At 34.4% G+C, this 25,824-nt stretch overlaps 1 protein-coding gene across 2 annotated transcripts; it reads left to right on the top strand.

Annotated features, from left to right (window-relative positions):
• Positions 1–1,120: 1,120 nt before the first annotated feature.
• On the top strand, positions 1,121–25,233 carry MYL1 (myosin light chain 1). 2 transcript variants are annotated; one of them, XM_045558821.1, is made up of 7 exons: positions 1,121–1,377; positions 13,324–13,351; positions 17,673–17,816; positions 21,293–21,466; positions 21,887–21,964; positions 24,324–24,366; positions 24,919–25,233. In XM_045558821.1, exons 1-6 carry the CDS (start codon positions 1,252–1,254, stop codon positions 24,350–24,352), a joined length of 579 nt encoding a protein of 192 aa, XP_045414777.1. In that variant the 5' UTR covers positions 1,121–1,251; the 3' UTR covers positions 24,353–24,366; positions 24,919–25,233. The 2 variants fall into 2 exon arrangements, with proteins under 2 accessions (XP_045414777.1, XP_045414778.1); XM_045558822.1 differs by lacking the exons at positions 1,121–1,377; positions 13,324–13,351 and adding exons at positions 12,226–12,298; positions 13,048–13,072.
• The last annotated feature ends 591 nt before the right edge of the window (positions 25,234–25,824 follow it).

Below are 25,824 nucleotides of genomic sequence, written 5' to 3' on the forward strand. Positions count from 1 at the left end.
TCCCAAACTATTGGGATTTTTTTTTTACTAATTAATAACTATTCATTAACTAAATATCTCACAAGTTAAAACAACAGAAGTGAGGGTAGTACTTGGCAATAACTGATTACTAATTGCAACACCCTCTCTGAGCAGAATTTGCCACTTACAAAGTTATAAAGGGTCCGCTGGTTATCTTATACTTCTTAATATGAGTCTAGCCTTGCAAACTGAGAAAGCCAAGGACAGAAAAGGAAAAACTTTCATGTTACTTACCAAAACTTGCACAGTATTGATAATTAAAGTCTTTTTCTCTCTTTATCTCTTTAAAAATGTATTTTATTTCCCTAGTATGAATAAAAGATTTAAATGATAAATAAATAATTAGATTTTCACCATATAGAAAGTACGATGTATAAGTATCTACTTTCATTGAAAGCTACTTTACTATTAGAAAAGTTGTTTTGCAAATAGGTAAATCTTGCTACATTTCCATCCCATTGGATATTCTTCATTAAATTATACAAAGAAAATTAAATTATAAGATGTAGTTTTGAATTATTTTTCTTTAGCATAGAGTTCACCACAATTAAAAGAGAGAGGGAGAGAGAGCACACCAGAGTTTATGCTCCCTAGAAGGGAAACCACTTTAAGACTTGATGGGCTTTCCTTATACGTCTGCTTTTTATTTTTAAACACCATTACCTCTTTGCTGACCAACATTTTCTTGCAAATTATGGCAAGGAGGGAGGAGCATGAGCAAAGGGGCTGGGTGAAAGTTGGTGATAGTCCCTGCCAAAATTCCAGGTTGAAATTGAATCCTCCAGTAAAGTTTCTTAGGCATGGAGGAAAAAAAAGATCTACAACTTCAGCAGAACTATAATTCTACCAAGAAAAAGTACAGTCAATCTACCTTACTGTCACCAAAGGATCTGAAGCTGGCTTTGCCATACTTCTTTCTCCTTTATATATGGAGGTGAAAAAAAAAAAGCAAAGGGAGTTTAAAAAAATTGATGAAGCCCTGACCCTTTAGATTCCATTTATAGTCTGTGCTGAAATGCCATCCCCCTTGACTAGCAAACTGTCCAATCCAGCCGCATGTGTCAAGATTCTATTAGGCACTAAGTGAAATATATATGCATGCCCTTATACCATGTAGCACTCTGGGTCCACCTTCAAGACACTGGGCTGTGGATCAACCGAATCAAGAACCATTTTGACAGGTTCTTTTGGAGGAGCTTCTTCTTTTTTTAACCCATCCCTTTAAACAAAATGGCACCAAAGAAGGATGTGAAGAAACCTGCTGCTGCCCCAGCCCCTGCCCCGGCACCGGCACCGGCACCTGCACCTGCCCCAGCCAAACCCAAAGAGGAAAAAATTGACCTCTCTTCCATTAAGGTAACTAAATGAGTGAATTGTTTGGTCACTGAAACATCTTACAACAGCAGGGAGCTCTAGGAACTTGCAAAGGGGAATATTTTTCATTAAGAGGAATGACATTACTCAGAGAACTAGTATATTTTGGAAGAAAAGAATCCTACTTAAAAAGAATAAACTCTAGAATATAATTTCAGAAATTATTAGAATATGGTAGCATATGTGGAGCCTGTACTTGCTCTATTTTTTATTCTCTAATTTCCATTTTCCCCTAAATTGTCCAAGTGCAATTTAGGGGGAAAGTGTGTAAGTATGAAAGTGTTGCATTTACAAATATTTTAACCAGTATTTTGTTTTTGTTTTTTTTTAACAAAATCCCTGTGAAAACTGAATCTCTTACCTTACAATTACATCAAAAGGAAAGTTTTAGCCCCTATTTGTTTCCAGAAGTTTAAAAACAGCTGATGGCCCAGTTGTCCTGAATGTATTTGACAGCTGCCTTATTTCATCTGAAAAAGAAGATTTTTGGCAATTCAAGTTAATTCCCCTTTCAGCTTTGCTTAATAAAATTTGATACAACACTAAATGAGATCTCAGTGCAGAAAATTACTCACTCAAGTGTTTCAGCGACTATAACTGTCATCTTGTTTATTTATACACAGTATTTAATTCAGAATTTGTGAGTTGCTTCTAAATGAAACTAACCAAAAAAATTGTAAAACTTGCTGTTTATATGGCTTTTAGCTTATGTCTTTGAGCTTTTGCATACTGATCTTGAACTAAGGAGAATGTGATTGATTTTTGTGTCAACACTTTGCTGTGATCAAAGTTCTCATCTGCCAAAGATTATTCACTCTTGGAAAAATAACGGAATGAGTGTGCCTGTTACCTCTCAGTGATGTAACCCATCAAATGTGCACTGTCTCTTCATCCACTTGGTTCTGATTGGTCCAAAAGACAGTTTGAAAATCTTCATCTAAGAAACCCTGCCTTATATAGAAAACTAATGAGTGAAAGTGCTCATGAGGTGATCTTTTCACTTAAGCCAAAAGCCAAAAAGATTTACACATAGTAAATCTTAATTTTGCTAACTTGCCATTGTTTCCTTGCAACTATGATACTGACCTCTAAACAAACATTCCATTGACTATTTTAGTGTAATTATAAATTTATATTAAATATATATGTAATTCAATATTTATATCCTTGAAATAAATATTGAATTATATCACCTTTAGATAAGTGTGATGAAATTAGATATATTCATAATTTTACAGCATTCCAGTTAAACCTGAAAGTTTATGTTTAAAAAATAAAAGTAGATTATCACAAATATTTAACCTTTACTTTGTAGTTACCTGAAGTCATATTTGAAAAAGTGGGTCATAGAATCTAATATTGGTTAAGAACTATTCTTAATGAATATCCATTTAGAAGGAGAAATGCATGTCAGATAGTCTGATAAATGTCTCTACCTTGAAAACTGCATGCATACAATTCATTAAGAGGAAAGCAAATTTTTCATCTCCAGCAATCCCAGTTAATGTATCTTTATAAATGCACACTGACTACATTATACAGTAAGTGTGGTCACAGCCACTATAGTGATTCTGATTGTCCCTATTCTTTAATTCTTCACTCTATAGTAACAGGAGAGATATGAATCAATGTCAAAAATATTCCTTTTTACATTTATTGTGATGTATAAAACAATGTCATCTCTTTGTACATGGTATTACAAGCTTCTGGAAAGAAAAAAATGTACCTTCTTGATTTAAAAAGAAAAAGAAGTACCCCACTAATGAAAATAGGCATTAATTTTCTTCCCTAAGGAACTATGTAAGAATAAGTACATAAATAAAAATTTAGTTTGACAGATGAGAGATCTCCAAGAAAAGACAAAACATCACTTTTTAAACCCAGAAATTAAGCCTATGATTTTTTCATAGTCAGCAGAGAAGTGACACTTTTCAGAATCTTGAAAATTGGTTTATCCTTCCATTTATTTGTTGAATTAATGCTAGTACGAGTTAGTACAACTAAGCAAAAGAAGGAAATACTCCTGGAGAGTCTCTGTAAGGGTGGGGTATGCTCCATCTTCATTATTTCACTGCAGAACAAGAGATGTGATGGATTCTGATAAAGGACACAAATCAAAAAGGAGAAGTGAAATGAATTTTGAAGAAACAGGAGGAAATTAACCTTTATCTTTCATTCAGAGGAGACATTCTTAATAGAAAGAGAAAAAAAGAATTGAAACTAACACATTTTTGTAGAAGAATTTAAATGTCTTCAATGCTTTGCATTCATTACTATGAAATAAATCAGTGCATATTTAGAGGTATCCTAGCATAGCCAAAGAATGTGATGCAACTTGAGAATTTTATAAAATTTAATTTCATCCCAGTAGGTAACAGGCCTAATTAAAACGTACATTAAAACATTTCATATTGTGATTCTTTTAATCACTTAATGATGTGTCTAGATATATTACCTCATATAAGTTATAAACTTTTTTCAAGCAGAGGAAATGAACTTTAAAGAAATTAATAGAGCTGTTATATGTGTTCATTAACTTTCTGAAAACTCGACAAAGAACAAAACTTAATTGAATTATAAACATTGTTTCATAAATTCTATAAGATTGGAAATCTAGCTGCCCTTTAGACTTTGAGTAATTCTGTAGTTTAACTGTCTTTGTGTAGTACTACAGTCACCAATAGTAAAATTTAATCTCTCGATAGTATTCCCAACAAATACCTGTTTCATGTTACAATATACCACACTTAATAGCCATTTATTTGACTCTTCATAAACCTTGAACAATCTTGTATATTATTAATTAGTTTTTATCAATTTCTTAAATGAGCTTTCCAATCTGATTTCCTCTTTTGTTGGTTATTTGCTTGGAACATTTCATCAGTTGTTCTGACATAAAACCTTTGATACTCTCTGAGGGAACGCTTACTTGATGTTCAATCCCCATGGATTTTCTATGAGTACCCTTTTCAAAAACAAAGTAATGTTGATATTTCAACATTAAAGTTACTGTCCTTGGTGGTTCTAAGTGCTCTTTGCCTTGAGAGAGCTGATGTTTCCAACAACAATGCCCAAGCTAAAAGAACACTGCCTGACAGAATCACAATTACAGGAATTAAAACCTACTAAGAGTATGGTTGTGGGTGCAAACACAAGAATGAACACTAGTTGCCCTAAACTGCAACCAGGTGAAATAATGGATGTAAATAATGAGATAACCATGTACCTAGATTTTAAAAGATCTTCAACGTGTAAGAGAATTTTTTTTGCACGATGCATGCATTAACTGAAATGTTAGGATTGCTGTGAGGTAATGGGACTTTGAATCATGTTTCTCACTGTATTGTTTAAATTTTAATTCTCCTTGTATTCACCACTCAATCAGGTCATCCCTGACTGGATACTGCGGGCGATAGTACAAAAAGCGGTAAAGGTACAGAATGCATTGACGGAAACTCTATCAAATGACAAATCTTACAGCAACAATTGACAACATGCTTGGGAATATGCAAACTTTAAATTTAATGTATGTGGTGGAAATCTAGTGTTCCCAAATACATCTATAATATTTACTATTGGGTATTCAGTGGAAACAGATACTTTTGTATGCATTGTAATATTGCCTTGTTTTGGCCTAGGTATAGGATGGTTTGTGTTAATAAATAAAATCTTTTTTCTCATTTCTAAAGGCTAATATAAACCCAGTCCCACTTAGGAGAATTTCTGAGAAAATCAAATGAAGTCATGCTCCACAAAAACTCTGAAAACTTAAGGTCTTTGTCATAATAACAACCAACATGCATTGTTAATTTACTTGTGCCATGTTATCTTATTTAATTCTCACAACATTTACACTGAGGTTGCTTTTAATCCTCATTTTGCAAGTAAAGAAATTGAGCCTAAACAAGTTTACATGCTATGTACCTGATCAAATAACTAGTTAAGTATTGGCGCTAGGATTTAACTTAGCAGGCCAAATCCTGTGACAACTGTTTTCAAGGGTACCTCCCATTTGTAAACAGTAATACGTTGCTGTTTCTAAGAATGTAAAAAGGAGCCTTCTGAACTCTTAAGGGTGTGAGGTAGAGAGGTTCTTATATTGCCCTGCACCGTCCTGTGCAGCCAGAAGATGGGGTGACAGGCAGGCATCAGGGCAAGTTCACCAAGACTTTTGACCTTGGCAGTTAACTGCTATTCTCTTCTCCACAGCTTTCTCCTATTTTAGCACCTACTGCTAACAAGTTGGGTGTTCTCTTTTATAGAAGAAGGGTGAAATATCAGGAACCTAGAAAGACGCCTAGTCACTTTGTTCTAGCTTTCTGTAAAAAGTTGTAAACAGAAAATGGATATTAAAAAATACTGTTAACTGTAATGAAACTGATCGAATTTTCAAATACTTTTGTTTTTGTTTAATTAAACACATGCACGTATCAAGCCTAACCTTCAAATTTTGTCATCAGGCTAATATTCTGAGAAGGCTATGAGATCTCTATTTTATTTACAAATAAGCAGCATGATTTAAACTGGAAATCTCAAACAATATTCTTTGGAATGACATGCAGAAATACAATGCCACATGTATGATATGGTAAAATCTTAACCAGTGTGAGGAAAAGAACGAGGAAAAGAATACATGTTGTCAATATCTAATTAGAAAGAATGAGTGAAAACATCTGTAAGTTGTTTCTAAGTTTTTATATAATTTTAAAAGTTTGCTTTCTTTTACTCTGGCCTTTCAATGATACAAATTAATTTTTAATACAACTGTAATGTCAACCAATTGCAATATTAGTCCATTTGAAGTGGGAATATAACCTTAGGAGCAAATCCAAAGTTATTTGAGACTATCACTAGGTATGAATATCACATTTCCTCTTTCAAATATCTATGTTGTAACAGAAGAGAACAGGTGGAATGGAGTGAGAAACTATTAAAAGGCATTTTTGTAACTCTCTCCAGAATTATATTTTGAATTATATGTAACAGAATGATGTCTTTGCAAAGTAAAATGCAATTTGGAAAAAAAGAGATCATGTTCAGCAATTAATAGTTAACGGCACTTTGAAGTTTTTTAAAAAAATAAAATCTTTGCAAGACAAGGAGACCACAAAGTGACAGTGCCAAATTTAGCTCTCGACATTTTAGTGCTGCAAATGAACCCCCTGGCAAGTTGTCTTTAGAACTCATTCCATAATTACCCAGTATTAAGCACCATCTGACTCATGGTGGAAGGGATTATATTTAGTCTGCTGAGACTACATTTTTTTCTGCTTCTCTTCAGACCAAAATACTTTTCATAGGAAAATAAGATCATCTATAGTTTGTTTCTCACATAAACTTCTACAGTTTCTTTCTCATCCCAAATCAGCATTTGGAGGGCAAAAAATGTAATATAAAATTAATAATGGGTTCAATTATACTACTTAAAATTTAAATTGTATGGATAATAAATCCTGGCTATACTGGTCATGAGTTAATAATAGTGAACTGAAGCCAGAGAAAGATAAATCCACATCTTGTTGACTTTATATTCTTCCTTCCCCTGTATCTAAGTCCCTATAAAATGCCCAACAGTATACTGTCTCTTGTTTATAAAAAATCCAACTGACTTGAACATGGTGTTATGAAATTATAACATGTTTAACTCCTCTTTGTCTACACTACTTCAAAGTAATATTATCTATTCAATTTTTAGGCACCCTGCCCTTTTCCATTAAAAAAAGTAAGTATACTGATGAAAAGACAGAAAATTCACAACATTGTAAAACCATAAGCAACTCTAGAAATCATGCAATATAATATTTTATATCAAGGAAACTATAACCTATACAAGAGAAGTTATTTAATTAAAAGGCACATGATATGTTATAAGAAAGGCAAAACAAAATTCCCAGATTTGTTCTCTTTATATCACAACAAAAGACTTGAAGTCTCCAGAATGAGAGACTTCATGCCACTATTTATATATCCATCTTCACAAAAGGAACTTCTATTCCACATAAGCAGGAAAAAGCACACAAAAAGAATTTTCCCATTCCACCTGTTCGTTTTTTGTTGCAGCATAGATATTTGAAAGAGGACATGTGGTACTCATATTTAGTGATAGGGTAACAGACTTAAACCTAAGGCATGAAACTATAAGAATTGTAGAAGAAAAGGTTTCAAATAATTTTTTATTTGCTCCTGATTTTATAGTCACACTGCAAATGGATTAATATTGCAAATGATTGACATTACAGTTTTATTAAAAATTAATTTGTACTATCGAAGGGCCAGAGTTAAAGAAAACAAACTAAAACACACACACAAAGAATCTTTCTAATGCTCATGTTTTAAAATTGAAAACAAAGAAATGAATAAAAATAAAATTTAAATTTTTAAGAAATCACACGCAAACAAATGCACAAAAGAAAAAGTACAACTCTCAAGAAATCTTAAATTTCTTTATCAATTATTAATCATGAGAAAGCTGATGAGAAAAATGTAAAAGTGTAGAACTGGGTCACATTCTTAAATTTTTATTGCAACTCACTTAGACCTCTCTTAATTCTTGTTGGTCTACATTGTGTTATTTTAATAATTGAGGCTTTGCTTTCATGTGGCTGAATTCAGTTGACTAGTCTAGGCCTCTTGAGCACAGAACTATACATTTTGTCTCAGTTCAGATCACCTTATGCAATCTAACCATCTAATCTCCCTTATGTTAGAGACCTTGGGCTGGTACTGTACTCTTATTACTCTTCATTTCCCCTGCTCATATCATATTAGAGTAACCAGCCTAATAATATCCTTTTTTGAGGTCAAAAATACAAAGGAAATATATTTATTTTCTTTGATTCTTTGACTTAAGTGAGTCATTCTGAAGCACAAAACCTAAAGAGTTCCAAAATAGTGCTTCCTCTGCCATTTTTGGTGGGTCTAGAAACTCTAAGATTGGGTCAAAATTAAGTTATGTTTCTCCTAAGGGTTTATACATATATATCCAGGTCTTTAGCCTCTTTGCCAGTCATTAAATCACGGAGCACACAACAATGGTCTCTTGATTGAAAACTGGCCTTGGGTAGATTAGCTTCTTCACTCAGCCTTACCAGTCATCAGTCCCATTGTATCTTGCAGTGGTGATGACATTCTTTGAAGACTGTGGTCCATGTTCTTTCCTAGGGTGTTTTCCGCCACTATTCAAGATTATATATCTCTCAGACCATCTTTATTATAGCTCTTCTTTTACTGTACTAAAGTTTAACATCAATTGTAAGCCTGTTTAATTAACTGTATTTTAATATTTTTCCTATAAATTAATTTTTTCTATATACCAGAAACTATCTTGTCTTTACATTGGTAAACCAAACCTCATAAGTACTATTAGAAAGATGCTTTTAGAAGTGAAGAAGAATCTGTAAACATTGCAATAAAAATTCTTTTTAGTAGTAGCAGTATGTTGCAGCCTACTACATACCAAAGGATAGCACAAGAATCATAAAAAGTGTGGAATGTAGCTATTTTACTCTAACATTCTGAGATAAGCATGTATGCTAGGATTAAAAAGAGCCTTCAAGGCTGGGCACGGTGGCTCACACCTGTAATCCTAGCACTCTGGGAGTCTGAGGCAGGAGGATCACTTGAGCTCAGGCGTTTGAGACTAACCTAAGCAAGAGATAGACCCCATCTTTGCTAAAAATAGAAAAATTAGCTGGGTATCATGGCACACACCTATAGTCCCAGCTACTCGGGAGGGACTTGAGCCCAGGAGTTTGAGGTTGCAGTGAGCTATGATGGTGCCACTGCATTCTACCTGGGACAACAGAGCAAGACTCTGTCTCAAAAATAAAAAAACATTTTTTAAAAGCAAATCAGGGGTTGGCAAATTAGAAGTCCAGATAACAAACATTTACATAAAATCTAAGAGAAAGTATTAGAAATATAATGGTGCATACATCAATAATTGGAAATAAGCGTGGCTACTATGAGCTCGGCAGTTCTAGGTGCCAGAGACACAGCACTGAAGGAGCATGCATGCCCCTCCTCTAGAAGATGAGCTCTTTGAAGGAACAGAGGGAGTCTTTTCCTCAGGGTACATAATATTCTAGAGGAGCTTATATTTGAAGGAGAAGCTTAGTATACATATGTTCTAGTGATTTTAATTTAATGAAAATCTATTGAGCATCTATAATATAAGCCAGATATTCTATAGAGTTATGGGGAATAAAACCTAAGAATAAGGCAGGAGCAGCACTCTAGCGAGAGAGGTAGGGGCAGCCCCTACCTGCGTCCACATCAGGAATAGAGGGCTGTCAGGAATGGCCTGCGCTTCCCAGAAGTTCACAATCAGGAAGGTTCAACAACTTGCAGTGGGAGAAAGCGCTGGGTAGAACAGAGAGAGGACGTTTCTTTCAAGAGGAGGAGCTTTTATCAGGGCTTTGAAGAATATTTAATCTCTGAAGAGGAGCAATCAGAAAAGATGAGAAGAGAACATTCCAGACAGAAGAGACTTAAATCCAATTTTTAAAACAAACCAAATGATGACATTGCAAACTGAGGCCAAAATCAGCAGACGTTCACACCATGCCTTTGTTCAGAGGGCTGATTACCTCATCATTATAACACCAGGGAAGAGATGTTATGGAAGAGAGGTTTGTCTTTAGTAAAAGTGTACCAGAGAATAAATTGCATTTCCCACTTATCCTATGTACACAGAATCTAGGTATTCTAACTTTTAAACTACAGTTTACTTTCTAGATTAGGCTATACTCTAGCCTTCCCTAATGTCGCATAAAGTGCCCAAGTATTTATTTTGATTCTCAATAAGTGCAAAAAAAAATCTAAGCTCCCATTCTCTGTGATAAAGCTATCGAGAAAGACTAGGGTGAAATAGTTTGACAACTGCCCACCACTTTACTGCTTCTATTTTAATAATAATAACACTTTACATGATGCCCAAGTAGTTAAGAAGGAATCACTTATTCATAACATAAATACAGTTTTGAACTCACTTTCCAGTTTACCTGGATTTTACACAAATTAACCATATTTTATATGTCAACAAGGACACATTTTTCTACTTGAAAAAAAGTATGAAATATAAAAATGATTGTGCCCAGTAGGGCAATGTTGATGGTAAATTTTGCATTATTTATAGTTATTAGCTCCACTAAAGATATATGCTAGTTGTCAATAATAATCATAGGGCAATTCAAATTTAATGACACCATTACATAAATACAATTACAAAACTAAAGAAGAACACAAAGAAAACATGCTCTACTCTAATGCTTTAATTTGTGTATCAAAAATTATGAGATTTCAAATTCCACAATTATCAAAGTTTACCGCCTTTGTCCCTCCCTTCTATTATTTCCCCCAATGATTCAAAGCATTTTTAATTTTTCTATTAATCTCCATTTCCCAATAACCTTTCAAAATGTCATTCTATTTATGAAAGTATGCATTTACATGGGTACTAATAATTTAAAAATCATATTTTTCAGTTCTCATTTTGAGACTTAAGACCCAAGGAGGTTTCTTTTTTTTTCCACTACTTGTAAACTTAGGGTGCTTTTAAATATGCATTTAAATGTTGATTTCATCTGGAATGGTTTGAGAGGAAGCTACAAAGTATATACCTCACTAGTAAGGGAGACTTCCTGCTTTTTGTGTTCATCCCCCTTAAAAACAGTTGCTGAAGCAGTACTCAAGTTCCAATTCATCTCCAACATATTTTTTGCCTGTGAGCTACTTTAAATATGTAGAAAACTGATAAACATTTTGTCTGAACGTCAGTGGACATCCTAAGACTGGTCTTTTCCAGTACCACTTTTCCCAGTACCATTTTAGGAAGAGAGTTGTCCCATATTTTCAGATAAGCTGCCATGAAAACCCATTTCTAGTCAATCCCTTATATAACTTTAAAATTCTCAAATACAACCTTGCATTCCACAAGCCCTGCTTTGGGTTCTTTTGGTTTCTAGAGACCGAGCCACAAAGTGTTTGCCAAGGCAGAAACAGAATCAGCACATTCTAGTAAGAACTTATGCAAAATTTTAAAAGAACAGGTATAGAATGAGAGAAAAATAATACAAAAATGATCTGATCCTGCCTAGAAGAACTTCTGAAATTCAAAATATATCCCTACTCAGCCATGAAAAAAATAACAGTGAAAGAGGAAAATGTCAGAAATTCCCAGACCTAATGTCAGAAGACTTAGGGAGAATGGTGAGAAATGGAAATCAAAACCATTCCCATCTTGATTTACTCCTGAGAATACAACTTGGACTGATGGTCTTTAAATGGAGATTGCAAGACCAGACTGGATTGTCCTTTGGTGCACCCTAAGCAACACGTAAAACATGCATGGCCTTTTCAAGTCCTCTGAACTTTAAAGACAGCTTCAGAGGCCTTCTTTGGCAGTTGCCATTTGAAACTCCAAACCAGTCCCATCCAAAAAGTTCCATTACTACCAAAACTTGCTGACTAGAAGTTTGCAAAGTCCATAATGCATTAACAGAAGGGTCCAGCCCAAGACCATAAAGAAATTCGAAGCTGCTCTTGCCACTGAACAGATAAGAAGCTTCTTAAAGGAAGACGCTCCAAGGGAACATCTCAAAGATGAAGACCATAAAAGTACTGACAGGCTTCAGTCTCACTATGGCCGTCTACTCCTGGGTTCTGGTTACCTAAAAATAGCCCCCAGGGTACAGATCCATCTTTCCCTTTGCCCTAAGAAAGCTAAAAAACTCTCCAAGGGGAGTGGCAACTTCTCTCTGAAACCCGATGCTAGTTGTGAGGTCACCGCTTGCCCAGAAATAAAAGCAAGCCTCAGCAAGGGAGGACCCCACTCAGGGACCGGAGCAGCCCGAACTCACTCTTCAGCTTCCCAGCTGTTCTGCAGCCCAGCAAGTCCATCATGGTGGGTCCTACAAAAAAACTCTTTGTCATTTGTAGGAGGACATAGATAGCAGATATGATCTTATTGAGAAGAAAGGCAGACAAAAAATAGAATTAAAGAGAGAACATATTCAGTATGAGTCTTTAGAATCTACTTTTGGTTTTTGTTGAGGTGTGTTGAGGATAGAAGAGATTAATTAGAGCTGTTATGCCAACTGGAAAAATACATCTTATTCCCAAAAGCCGTACTTTACGCTTCACCAATTCTTGCTATACCACGTTTTATTATATGTAAATTTAGGAAAAACTGCAACTGCAGCAAAATATTATACCTCAAAATACAATCCATTGATGCTGATAGCTAAAATTAAGTAAACTGCTTTCAGTGCATTGAGTTTTCTAAACTAATATTGGCTAAACAGCAGAAAGACTTAAGGTAGCCTTTTTAATGTAGTGTAGCTATACTTTTTAATACAGTATGTCTTATTAGACATATCTTAAATATACCATAAATTATTATATTGTTCCAGAAAGTATTTAATTTAGCATTTGTTAAATCATTTATTAAGACACAGGGAGATGTTTTCTAATTATCTTTTGCAATAGCTTTTTACGTTCCTAGATTCAAAAGTACCCTAAGGCAATCTTCTTATGCCAAAATACCTACATGATTTCCTAAAAATCTCAGAGCAGAGAGCACTCATTCTTCTGTCAATGCATTTGAAAAAGTACTAGTTGTTTCTTTTTTCTCTCTCTCCATCGCCACTGCAGTCCTTCAGTGCTGACCAGATTGCTGGTAAGTGAATTGAGCTTTTCTACTACAGATGTAAGCACACAACTGCCCAGTTTCTGAAATATCACTTATCTTCAAGGCATGTTACTTTGTGGCTCAACCTGTTAGTGTCCAAGCTCTGCCTGAATTCTGAAAAGTAGGCTGATTTTTGGAGCTTACTTTGAAGATTACTCGGGGAATGAGCTGGACAAACAAAAAATCAGAACATTTTTGTTTGGTTAAAACATTCTTTGTGATTAATTTCTTTCTAACAGATCGAGTTCTCTAAGGAACAGCAGGATGGTAAGTTTAAAAGCTATAGACCTTAAATGTGTACACTCATAAAGATGGCATATGAGAAAACCAACTCCCTTGGGATGAGATTAGCACTTCCTAATTATCTCCACTGGTGTTGCCACTCTAAATATAAATTGCTCTCAGTCCCTCTAAATATAAATTAGCTCAACCTGAAACTCTTGCTTATAATCAGTAATCAAAGATTTAACAAACAAAAGATAAACACCACAAAACAGGTCCTATATTCACTGATGTCTAAATAAAACTAATTTGATATAATAGGTAATACCTAAAAAGGATGTAGAGTTTAGATGGCAAATTTGCTAATCAAATCCCTAAAGAGAGATCTGACAAGTCTGAATTGTTCAATTTGGAAAATAAAATTGATTATATAACTGCCCAGTTACCAAATTGACATAATTTCCATGAGCACCATAGTGAGTTCCAGAATAAAAGTGAATTCAGAGACAAACATAAAGGAGTAATTTATCATATCTAATGTTCCTTACATTAGATAAATTCTGTGTAAGGAATATTAGATGTCTCCTGGTCCAGCCCCTCCTTAGAGATGCAGGAGACACTCTCCGAGTGGTGATAGGAGTTACTCAAGGACCCAAAGAATTAGTGATAGGATCAAAATCTAGTATTAGTTTAAATTAGTTAGTAGATTAGATGAGTGGTAGAGTAGTAGTAGATTAGTAGAGTAGATTACTATCTACTCATAAAAACAGGTACTAGCTAGGAGACTCCAAACTCTGTTAAGAGTCAAGAGAATCTCAATAGTTTTCCTAATACTTCAACTGTTTCCCCTTTGGGCCTTTGGATTCAACAGATTCCACACCCCACAGGATCCTGATGTTTTCATTACAAAGTACAGGGAAGAATGTTCTATGGAGTGATAGTGTCACGTATCTAAATGAACTGAGACACAAATACATCGATAGAAGTAAGGAGGAGAAAAATTTTGTTATATGATATTGTTTATGTTAGAATATTGGTCATAATAAGTATGTATATATCATGATATAGAAGATATAAATAATTATAGGTGATTAATAAGTACCTATTCAAATACTCAGTTGTCTACCTAAAAAATTCCACATTCTTCAGTCTGTTTCGGTGTCTGAAATATTTTATGTTTGGACATCAATTAAGAAAAAAAGGATATTTGCTGTAGTACAGACTCATGTATCTACATCATGGTTGATGGCCTCATGTAGACAGATTCAATGATTTGATGACTCATAACTCAAGATCTTTTGAAATTATACTATGAAGGACTATTTTTTTATTTTTATTTTTTATTTTTTTTGAGACAGAGTCTCTCTCTGTTGCCCGGGCTAGAGTGAGTGCCGTGGCATCAGCCTAGCTCACAGCAACCTCAAACTCCCAGGCTCAAGCAATCCTACTGCCTCAGCCTCCCGAGTAGCTGGGACTACAGGCATGCACCACCATGCCCAGATGATTTTTTCTATATATTTTTAGTTGTCCAGATAATTTCTTTCTCTTTTTAGTAGAGATGGGTCTCGCTCTTCCTCAGGCTGGTCTCAAACTCTTGACCTTGAGTAATCCTCCCACCTCTGCCTCCCAGAGTGCTAGGATTACAGGCGTGAGCCACTGCGCCCGGCCTGAAGGACTATTTTTAATCAAAAAAAGGCAGTTATTCTACTATAATTTGTTTGATTTGTAATGCATTTTTAACTACTGATGCTGCTACATTATCAGCTACTGCATTCCAGTCCTCTGAAATATCTAATTTACAGTGTCATTGCGACTGCCAAATTATAGTTGGACCAAGCAATGGAAGACAAAAACACTTGCAGGGGCAGAAGGACTTACTGTTGAACATTAAACCTGTTACTCCACATGTGAAATAGATTTTAGATACAGAAGCTCAGCAAGCATGGGTGTAGTGGACTGGTTTTCTCTGGGTCAGGGAAACAAATGTAAGCATTTTAAATTAAATAGAAATCGTCTACTTTCAGAAATGAAAGACTTCTTTAGTTTATTTCCTTGTTTAATGATTAAAGAATTTTACTCACGGTTGCTCTATTTGAATGTATCACAGCATTGAAGGAAAGGAAACAAACAAAAAAAAAAAACAACCAGAAAAGTATAGAATTCTAAAAGTCTAAGTCCTGTGCTGTCCAGTAGAGTAGACAATTAGGCACATGTGGCTATTTAAATATTAATTAATTAAAAAAATAAATTTAAAAATCTATTTCCTCTGTTGCACTCGTCACATTTTAGTGTTCAAGAGCAACAGTGAGTAGCTACCTTTTGGGGCAGTCCAGAGTGAAAACACCTCCATCATTACCAAGTTCAAGAACAGTACTGTTATAGACCCAGGTCAACAAACTTTTTTTTAAAGGGCCACATAGTAAAAATGTTAGGCTTTGCTGGCAGCATAGTCTTTGTAAAAACAACTCCACTCTGTCACTGAGGTGTGAAAGCAGCCACAGACAATACATAAGGGAGTGGGCATTGCTGTATTCCAACCAAATTTTATTTACAGAAACAGGTAGCCAGCTCCTGGTAAGTAATTTGCCCATCTTATTCTAAATTCTTCAAGAGAATAACTTATTGTAGGTTAAAAAATCTGGGGTAAGAAAAACAGTATCTTTCTGGGCTCTGCTTTTAAATCACCAAAAGTGTTAATGTCAGAAGAGTGATTCGATTACAGCCCATAAAACCCTATTTCTACCTTGGCACCTGACCAGGGTAATAGTGAGCCCTCTGAGCAGCCTGTGCATGAAAGCCTGGAGCCAGTAACAAGAATAGTTCAGTTTCACATGTCCCTTAGAAAGATGAAAAATAATATTTGACTGATGACTCCATAGTGCCTGCAAGCATGTTTTTTTTTACCTTAAGGAAATGATCTGTTATAGTCAAATTGCATAGAATTTGAGGGGGCAATTTTAGCAAAGAATGGTAACACAGTCTTATATTGTGAATATAATGTCTGGTGCAATCTTAAATTAGGAAGTGGTGGTTAATATGATACAGTATTTTGCTGAGTAATTTATCTGGACAGCATCTTTTGATCTGAGACTATTGACAGCCAAACAAGAATGTTTTCACCTCTACCAGTTCATTCACAAATGGTTGTTTGAGTGTTGTTACAAGTTGCCATCAGTATCTTTGGGTTTTCTAGAAAATTTCATCTAGTTAAGTTTAAAAGTTTCAACTAAAATGGCTTTACTGGCCCCAAAATCCAGAGTAGCATACTTTCCTGTCTTTTTTGTACCCCTCTAAATTCTTTGTCATTATAATTTTGAAAGGCAAAACCAGTTCTGTGAAAAAAGGACAAAATTTAGGGAAAGTAATCAATCGATAGGATAATTATAATAAGAATAGGCAACACTTAAATATGTATTTAATACATACACAATACACACAAATGAGTATAAGTAAATTGGAGAAATAGGAATAAAATTGATGGAATCTATCAATGTGAATATCCCGGTTGTGATAATATACAATAATTTTGCAAAATGTTACCACTGGGGGAAACTGGACAGAGTATACAAGAGATCTCTCTATATCATTTCTTACAACTGCATGTGAATTTACAATTATCTCCATACAATTTTAATTAAAAATGCATACTTAAATTCTAAAGCTAATATAACATGTTATCATGTGTATTATCTGAAAAAAAAGAGTAAAGTTTAAAGAGTTTATCATAGTAACAAATCCGAGCAAGTATTTCTCCTCTGAATTGATTATACTAGGAGCCTGCTAGAGTCACATATTGAAGTGGTTATTATACTATAGAATGTACAGGTTTTTCTTGCCTTTCTAAACTTTTTCTGAAAAATGAAGTTGTTCTTGGAGAAAACTAATTAAGGGAAGAGCCTAGGAAATTTGTACCTCAAGAAGGAATTTTTCTGTATAATTGGAGAAGTTTGGGTCAACCTCACATACCACAACTCTGATTGAAAATTTCTTGAAATGTCATTAGTCTTGTTAACTATATGAAGGATTATTAAGATTTCTCAAGGCCTCAGAGTTTCTTAACCCAGTCCTGCTTCCCAGGCAGATGAGGGACATATGAATAAATATGACTAGGATTTCCAATTACCATATCTGTCAATAATATATGACAAAGTTGGAAATGCCGCTTTCAAATAATACCAAAAATAAATGCCAAAAGGATTTGCCAATGATAGTTTGAGACAGGAAGAGAGAGTCCAAAGATAACAGCTGGAGCGGTTGGCAAGAGTCGTAAAAGAGACAAGAATTTGAAAAGAATCCTTGATGGAATTAGGGTCAACTAATAGGTCTGAGGAAGAAAACACACCCTAATGCTTTTTGCTTCTTGCAGAATTCAAGGAGGCATTCCTCCTGTTTGACCGAACAGGTGAAAGCAAGATCACCTTAAGCCAGGTCGGTGATGTCCTTCGGGCCCTGGGCACAAATCCCACCAATGCAGAGGTCAAGAAAGTTCTGGGAAATCCCAGCAATGAAGGTAATTTCATCAGTTTTTTTCAAGAAGAGTGGACATTTAGGGAAGTATGTGCGTGAGCGTGCGTGCACGTGCGTGCGTGCTTGTGTGTGAGAGAGATTTGAGAAATAAGTTTCACATCATAGGGCTTATTTTACCCTTGATTGTGGTAAGTGTGCCTTTTGGCTATCTAAAGTCTCAGCTTTTTCCCTCATAAAATAAGTTAACCTTACTCTGAGAATTTCCAAGCATGATAAAATGTCATGCTAATGAAAGAAAATAATATCTAATGCTAACATCATCTTACCTAATGTTCATAATATAAAGGCTAATGAAATGAAATAATATCCAAATCTTTACACTTTTTCAGATTTCAAATGTTCAGAGAAATTTTTTTAAACATTTTGACAAAAATGTTAAATATGACTAAAACACAATGCACTTTATAAACAATTCTGAGTAAATTACAATGGCACACTTCTAGAGAAAAATCCCTGATAAAAGCTGTGGAAATGAAATTTCAGTGTTTTCAAGCAACTGAAAAATACATGCTGTCTACCTTGTGTTCTTTCCTTTGACACCCTGCTTCCAGGGCCATCTTAAAATAAACCCAGCTATTTTAATTAAGAATAGACAATATGACATCTTAATAAGAGTATTTTTCTATTTCTAAAGAATTATAAAAAAAATCTTTAAAATCCTAAGCCAAAATTTATATTCAGTCCCCCAAGGTAAATCCTGGGACAAAAATCAGTGAGATATGTAAGTGGAAAGATTGCAAAAGTCATTTACTCAATACAGAAATCCAGTTATTAGTCTGGAACAAGGAAATTAATTTTAACCCCAGTGGTTCATGGAAAAGCATAATAGTCTATTGGAAAATGCCACTCTAAACAAAAGACATGTGCAAACCATTCATCTGACAAGGGAATAATATCCAGAACATACAAGAAACTCAAAGAGCTCAACAGCAAAAAATACCCCATAATCTGATTTAAAAATGAGGAAATAGGCCAGGCACCATGGCTCACGCCTGTAATCCTAACACTCTGGGAGGCCAAGACGGGTGGATCGCTCGAGGTCAGGAGTTCAAGACCAGCCTGAGCGAGAGCCCCCCCCCATCTCTACTAAAAATAGAAATAAAAATTATCTGAACAACTAAAAATATGTATAGAAAAAATTAGCCGGGCATGGTGGCACATGCCTGTAGTCCCAGCTACTTGGGAGGCTGAGGCAGGAGGATCGCTTGAGCCCAGGAGTTTGAGGTTGCTGTGAGCTAGGCTGATGCCACGGCACTCACTCTAGCCCAGACAGCAAAATGAGACTCTGTCTCAAAAAAAAAAAAAAAAAACTATGATGAGATATCATTTTACCCCAGTTAGAATGGGAATTATCAAAATGACAAAAAATAACAAATGCTCATGAGGATGCAAAGAGAAGGGAACTCATATACTATTGGTGGTAATGTAAATTATGTAATATAAATTATGGAGAACAGTATGGAGTTTCTTCAAAAAACTAAAAATAGAACTACCATATGATCCAGCATTCCCACTCTTGGGTATCTATCCAAAGGAAAGGAAATCAATATTGCAAAGAAATATCTTCCATCTCATGCTTATTGCAGCACTATTCGTGATAGCTAAGATATAGAATCAACCTAAGTGATGAATGGATAAAGAAAATGTGGTATATATACACAGTAAAATACTATTTGGCCATAAAAAAGAACAAAATTCTGTCATTTGTTGCCACGTGGATGAACTTGGAGGACATCATCTTAAGTGAAATAAACCAGGCACAGAAAGTAAATACCGCATGTTCCCACTCATACGCAGAAGCTAAAAAAGCTGAACTCATGGAAGTATAGCGTAGAATAGTAGTTACTAAAGGTGGGGAAGGGCAGAGGGGGAGGGGGAGCCATGAGTTAGTTAACAAATACAAAAGTACAACTAGTTAGGAAGAATAAGTTCTAGTGTTTTCTAGTGTTATAGGGTGATATAATGAATAACAATTTGTTGTATATTTTCAAATCGCTAAAAGAATGGATCTTGAATGTTCCCAACACAAAGAAACCATAACTGTTTGAGGTGACGGATATGCTAATTATCCTGATGTGATCATTACACATTGTATACATGTATCCAAATATCACACTGTACCCCATAAAGATGTACAATTATTATGGCAATTAAAGATAATTTTTATAAAAGACAAGACACAAAACTGAAGTTTTTTCAAGTAGGTATGTGAGATGTTTATCTTTGCCATTTGGAAAAAGAGGAAGGGGGAGGGCAAATAATCTTTTTTTTTTTCCTTGATAACTGAAAATGCTTTGGAGACTATTCTTTGTCAAAAAAAAGGGGGGGCGTGGAACTTGATTTCAAGAAACTTACCTCAAAATCAGTCTCCTGGGATATTCTTCAGATTTCATTTCCTTTGGAAGAAAATTTCCTGTTAAATTATGCAGAAATTAGCTGAAATAATGAGATAAAGTGAGGTTACCATGGGCCAACGCTTATTTTGAAATGGCATTTTCTAACTTACCAAACATCCATCTTTTATGGAATTAATAAATAAATGCTCTTTTATTCAGTACTCAGATTTAATCTTTTTAATATTACTCAATGTAACCTTAATGTAGAAATGGAAATGACATGTGATAGACATTAGATGTAAATAGAAATGTAGATTCCTAGTCTATGAAGAAAGAATAGTAAAAGGAAATCTTGATTTTGTGAGTATATAACTTTACCATTTGCATACATCTGGATAGTCTATTTATACTTTTCCCATTAATAAGATTTACCTTTTCAGAAGATACTAAAAAAAATCCTATCATCTCCAGGCCTCTAAATCACAAAGAAGTCAGGAAATTTCATAATATTTGGCACACACAGTCTCCTCATAAGCTTCTTTTTTAAATTACTTAAAGTTTAAAGAAATTGAAGGCCCTACAAAAGCTGGGGACAAAGGTGGATTATAAACTAAATTTCAGTTAAGTTGTTCTATATTTATATGCTAATGGTTTTGTTGTATTAATATCTCAGTATACTTTTCTATTATTTCTCTAGTATTTTGGGGAAATATTAGATGAGCGATACCAATAAAATAGTGACTTATACTTATTAAGCACTCAGTTTGTCCTAGGTATTAAAATAAATTTTGCATACATTATTAGCTCATTTGATTCTCACTATAGCACTATGATGTATCCCTGTTTTACACATGAAAATTTGAAGCACAAAGAAGTTAACAAACTTGCCCATTCTCATATAGTTGTAAAGGGTAGATTGTGGATAAAAGCTCAGGCACTGGAACTCCAGATCTCATGCTATTATCTAGTACTGTATTTTTTGTCATTTTTAGCAATTTATCAGCTGAAATTGAAGCTGTGTGAAAATTTTTCAGATCATCTAGAATAAACTTTCAAGTTTAATTTGTGACTCAGAGATGGTATTATAGTAGCTAATAACTCTCAAAATTGCAATTTCTTATAGAGATGAATGCCAAGAAAATTGAGTTCGAACAATTTCTGCCCATGATGCAAGCAATTTCCAACAACAAGGACCAGGGCACCTATGAAGATTTTGTTGAGGGTCTGCGTGTGTTTGACAAGGAAGGCAATGGCACAGTCATGGGTGCTGAACTCCGCCACGTTCTAGCCACCCTGGGTAAGGAGAATTTATTCCAGTGCACTTAGTAAGACAAAATATATAGGAAAGAACATGACAGGAGAATCATATTATAATGAAAATAAGTAGAAGGAAAAACTACAAAGGAAAAATGAATTCGCCTCAGTGGCGGTGAGTTTATTTTGGGGAAATGGTAACACAAAATATTGGTAATGAATAAGTAAAGTAAAGCTTTGTAGTTCTTATAGGATATAGTTTGTATGACTAGCAATAATGTGCATTTAATTAATTCATTCAAACACAGTTTGTTGAGAATCTACTAAGTGCTAGAGGAATAGGAAGGGCACAATTCCTATACCAGAAGAGTTTAGTCATAGTCTCCAGGAGTCCCTGACCTATGGTGGAATTTTGAAAATACCATGTGATCTTCTTTCTGAAAGAAGAGTTTTGTTTCACCAGGTGAAAAGATGAAAGAGGAAGAAGTGGAAGCCCTGATGAAGGGTCAAGAAGACTCCAATGGCTGCATCAACTATGAAGGTACAAGCAACATGCACTGGTGGTTATAGCAACTCTTAACTGATCGGGTGGATGATGGACTCTGTTTGAACTTAACTTCTTTTCCTCTTCCTTTCTTATTGACATACCTATTTCCATCAATTGCATATTAACTCAAAAAGATACCCTATGAGGATTTGAATATACAAATAAGATTTTTTTCAGTATATTTTAGCAAGACTGTGCATTGTTTTACAGCTTAACATGTGTTTTCACATGTATTTTCTTGTTAGAGCTTCAAAACATCCGTGGGAGATAGACAGGGTTTATGTCAGAATCAAATTTAATAGAATATTAAAATTGAAAAGATCTCAAAGTCATTTACTAATATCAAGCAATTATTAAAATGAAGAAACTGAGGGCCAAAGAGGTTTAGTTACTTTGTGAAGGTCAAATCATTAATGGCAGGGCTGTTGCTAAAACTTAATTCTTCTCCTTGTCTAGTCTTCTTTCTTAAATTGGTTATTTCCTACTACAAATTTACAACAGCTTCACCCAGAGGGTGTGAAAGCAATGTACTACACAATACAAAGATGCAAAATATAGTTGTATAATATAATTTGCAAATAATAATTTCCACTAAAATTGAAAAATATGTCTATCTCCAAAGAGGACTAATCTAGCCACATTTCAATAAAGCTGTGTTGATAGCTTTGATGTAAATACAGGCTTATAAAGACCCACAACTTAGAAAAAAGTAAGAAAAAAAAGGAGAGGAAAAACATCAAAGAGAAAAGGAAAAGAGAGGAGGGGAGGGAGGAGGTGGGAAGAGAAAAAAAGCAAAGTACCTAGCCAGGCATATCTTCACTGATAATCTTGATTAAACTTCTCTTTTATTCCTGTAAATATTTTTCACATTTGGATATTGCCACAAATATATTACATAGAATAATAATTTAATAAACATTGTTTGAACAAGTGGATAGTCATCTAGAAAATAAAGTCAAATCTGAATCTTATACCAGGATAAATTTCAAATTGGTCAAAAATTTAAATGTAGAAGCCAAAAACATAAAAAGCATAAAAATCATGGAAGAATTATTTTGTAACTTTAAAGTGGTGAGTTCTTCCTAACAGTGACACAAAACCCAGAAACATTGAACATTTTGATAAATTTAACCACATAATTTTTTAAAAACCTGTATGGCAAAAGCCACCAGAAGCAAAGTCAAAAGTCAAATAGCAAACCCGAGGAAAAAAAGATATTTGCAATCAATATCAGAAAGAGCTAAAATCCCTAGAAAAAGAAAGAACCACTTACTATAAATTAATAAGAGATCCCATCCCATAAAAACTTTAGCAACTACATGAACAGACAATTCACAGAAAAGGAAATAAATATAAATATGACAAACTACAGCAGTAATAAAAGAAATGCAAATTAAAACTACCCAGAAGTATCATTTTTCAATCAGCTGATTGCCAAAGATTAAAAGTTTGGCCACAGTTTACATTGAGGAGGGTATACAGAAACAGGCAATCTCATACATTACTGATGGGAATGTACATTTTTAAAACCCCTAGGTGATAGTAGGGTACTATTAATTGCAGTAAATATACTTCAAGAGACTTAGTCTCTAGATATACTTGCACTCAAGTGAAATGACCATATATACGTGGTTATTCATTACTGTGCTATTCATAATGAATATTTGAACAAGTCGATGTCCATCGATGTACAATGTGTCAAATAAATTCTGATACACCTGCATGAGGAAATTCTCTGCAGTCCTAAAAAATAAGGACACTCTTGTATACAGTTATAGTAATATCTCCAAGATAAATTATTGAGAAAAGCAAGTGTAAAGCAGTGTATAGAGTATACCATTATTTCTACAAAAAAAGTTTTTAGAAACATACATTTATGTGTTCTTATATATGTGTAAACAGCTCTGTTAACTTAGCTATAAAGAGGTGAACCAGGTGGCTGGAAGACAGTGGTGAAAAACTTTTTTGTGGGTTATATACCCTTTTATGCTTTAAAGAAAAAATTTTAACTGTAGCCGAGCACCATGGTGGGCACCTGTAGTACCAGCTACTTGGGAGGCTGAGGCGAGAGGATCACTTAGCTCAGGAGTTTGAGTCCAGCCTGGGCAGTATAGTAAGACCCTGTCTCTCAAAAAAAATTTTAACCATGTAAATGTACCACTTATTCAGAAAATTAAATTGACAAAATCAGGGCAAAGGTCATAAATCCAGTATTAAGAATTGCGGGTAATACAGAACTTAAGAAAATGAACTCTACTGCTACAGCTAATTAGGATTGAGCTAAATTTCTAAACCTCTCTTTTATTAAATTTGACTGTTTTCTAACTCTAAATTGTCTTTATTACCCTTACAGCTTTTGTTAAGCATATCATGTCTGTCTGAATGGAGCATTCAAGGTATATACCTGTTCCCTCCTTAATATATAAGGCTTTATTGATATTGTGTTCTTAAAAAATTAGCAGCTTCCCTTTTTTGCTGTAGTTATAATTAATATTGTTCCTAATTAAGAGATATTTATATTAACCATAAAACATTAACTCCTTGAGATGGGTTATGTAGAAAAAGAGCATTTTTATGTAAGTGTATAAGCATTTCCTTCCACCTGTAAACTCTATATTTCTGACTGTACTACAATTACACAATGGAGAGTCAACAAATCAGAGACTAGTTAATTGATTTAGTTGAAACATAACACTGATAAAAATATGGGCCTAAGTTTTTTGCATAACTAAAGTAGTTTTTAACAATTACTGCTCTAGAACACCATGTTATAACGGTCCAAATTCAAGCACTTGCAACCAGGTTATTACAACTCAGAAATGCTTTACCTTGTAAGTGCTGGTTCATTTTGTGCTTTTTCTTCTTTTTGCACTTGACATTATTTCCTCAAGTTTCCTTTCTTAAAAGACATGATCAATATCTAACTTGTTTTCCCTTTTCCTTGACAGAACAAGCATTGTGTAAGAAGACTGGCTGGAAGCTTATTTTAATCACACCCATGACTGTCCAGATCTGGTTACCATCATTCAGAAAAACAAAACAATCTGGACCGTCCGAGGCGGAAGGACTCCCTGAATTTTTATATACCTTGAGTTTCTCCTAAATTGTATTCATACCACACAAACCAAGTGTCTGCTGCTCTAGACAAGAAGAATAAAATATTGACAATGTCAAATCCAAATCCAAGCACCGCTCTTTATTATCTACCATGAGTCAACAAACGTCCTTAAAATCACTAATCAATAAACAATTTTGGTCAGTCTGAAATGTTCAAGTCACATTGTATTTTTATTTTCTTGCTTAATGAACCTAATTTTTAAAACTTCCATTCTTTTGTTAAATGTACAGAATATTGATGAATTATAAACTTTTAAAAGAATAAATCACTGCAGTCTACAAAGCGATAACAAATTGAATAGTGATAATTATGTATTACTGAAAAAGTGAAATAGCAAACTGAGATTCAGATTGGATGAGAGATGGCTTAAAATAAACTATTCAGGCCATTCAAGGTGAAAGCAGGTTTCCTCGGATTTGTGTTAATCATTTTGTTCATGGTTTGATCTATTTCAGCTCTAGTAACAATCTGTCTTATTAGAAAATTCTAGCAAGCTCTTAATCCTTCTCACTTAGTGTCTTTGAGGATAAGATTTAAAGTGACCTTTCAGCTGTTACTTAAAAAAAAAAAAAACTCTCTGGGGACGGGATTATTGCTCAAGAACTCAAGATGCTGTTTACTAATATTCTCTCTCCCACTGTGACTCCCCCTACTTTGCACATCCATGTCCCCAAATCTAGGCTCAATCTTTCAATACATGTCAAAAATTGTAAGACTAATTAACAAAAAACTTCAT

Source organism: Lemur catta, chromosome 8, assembly GCF_020740605.2.
Source record: "Lemur catta isolate mLemCat1 chromosome 8, mLemCat1.pri, whole genome shotgun sequence".
Taxonomy (NCBI): Eukaryota; Metazoa; Chordata; class Mammalia; order Primates; family Lemuridae; genus Lemur; species Lemur catta.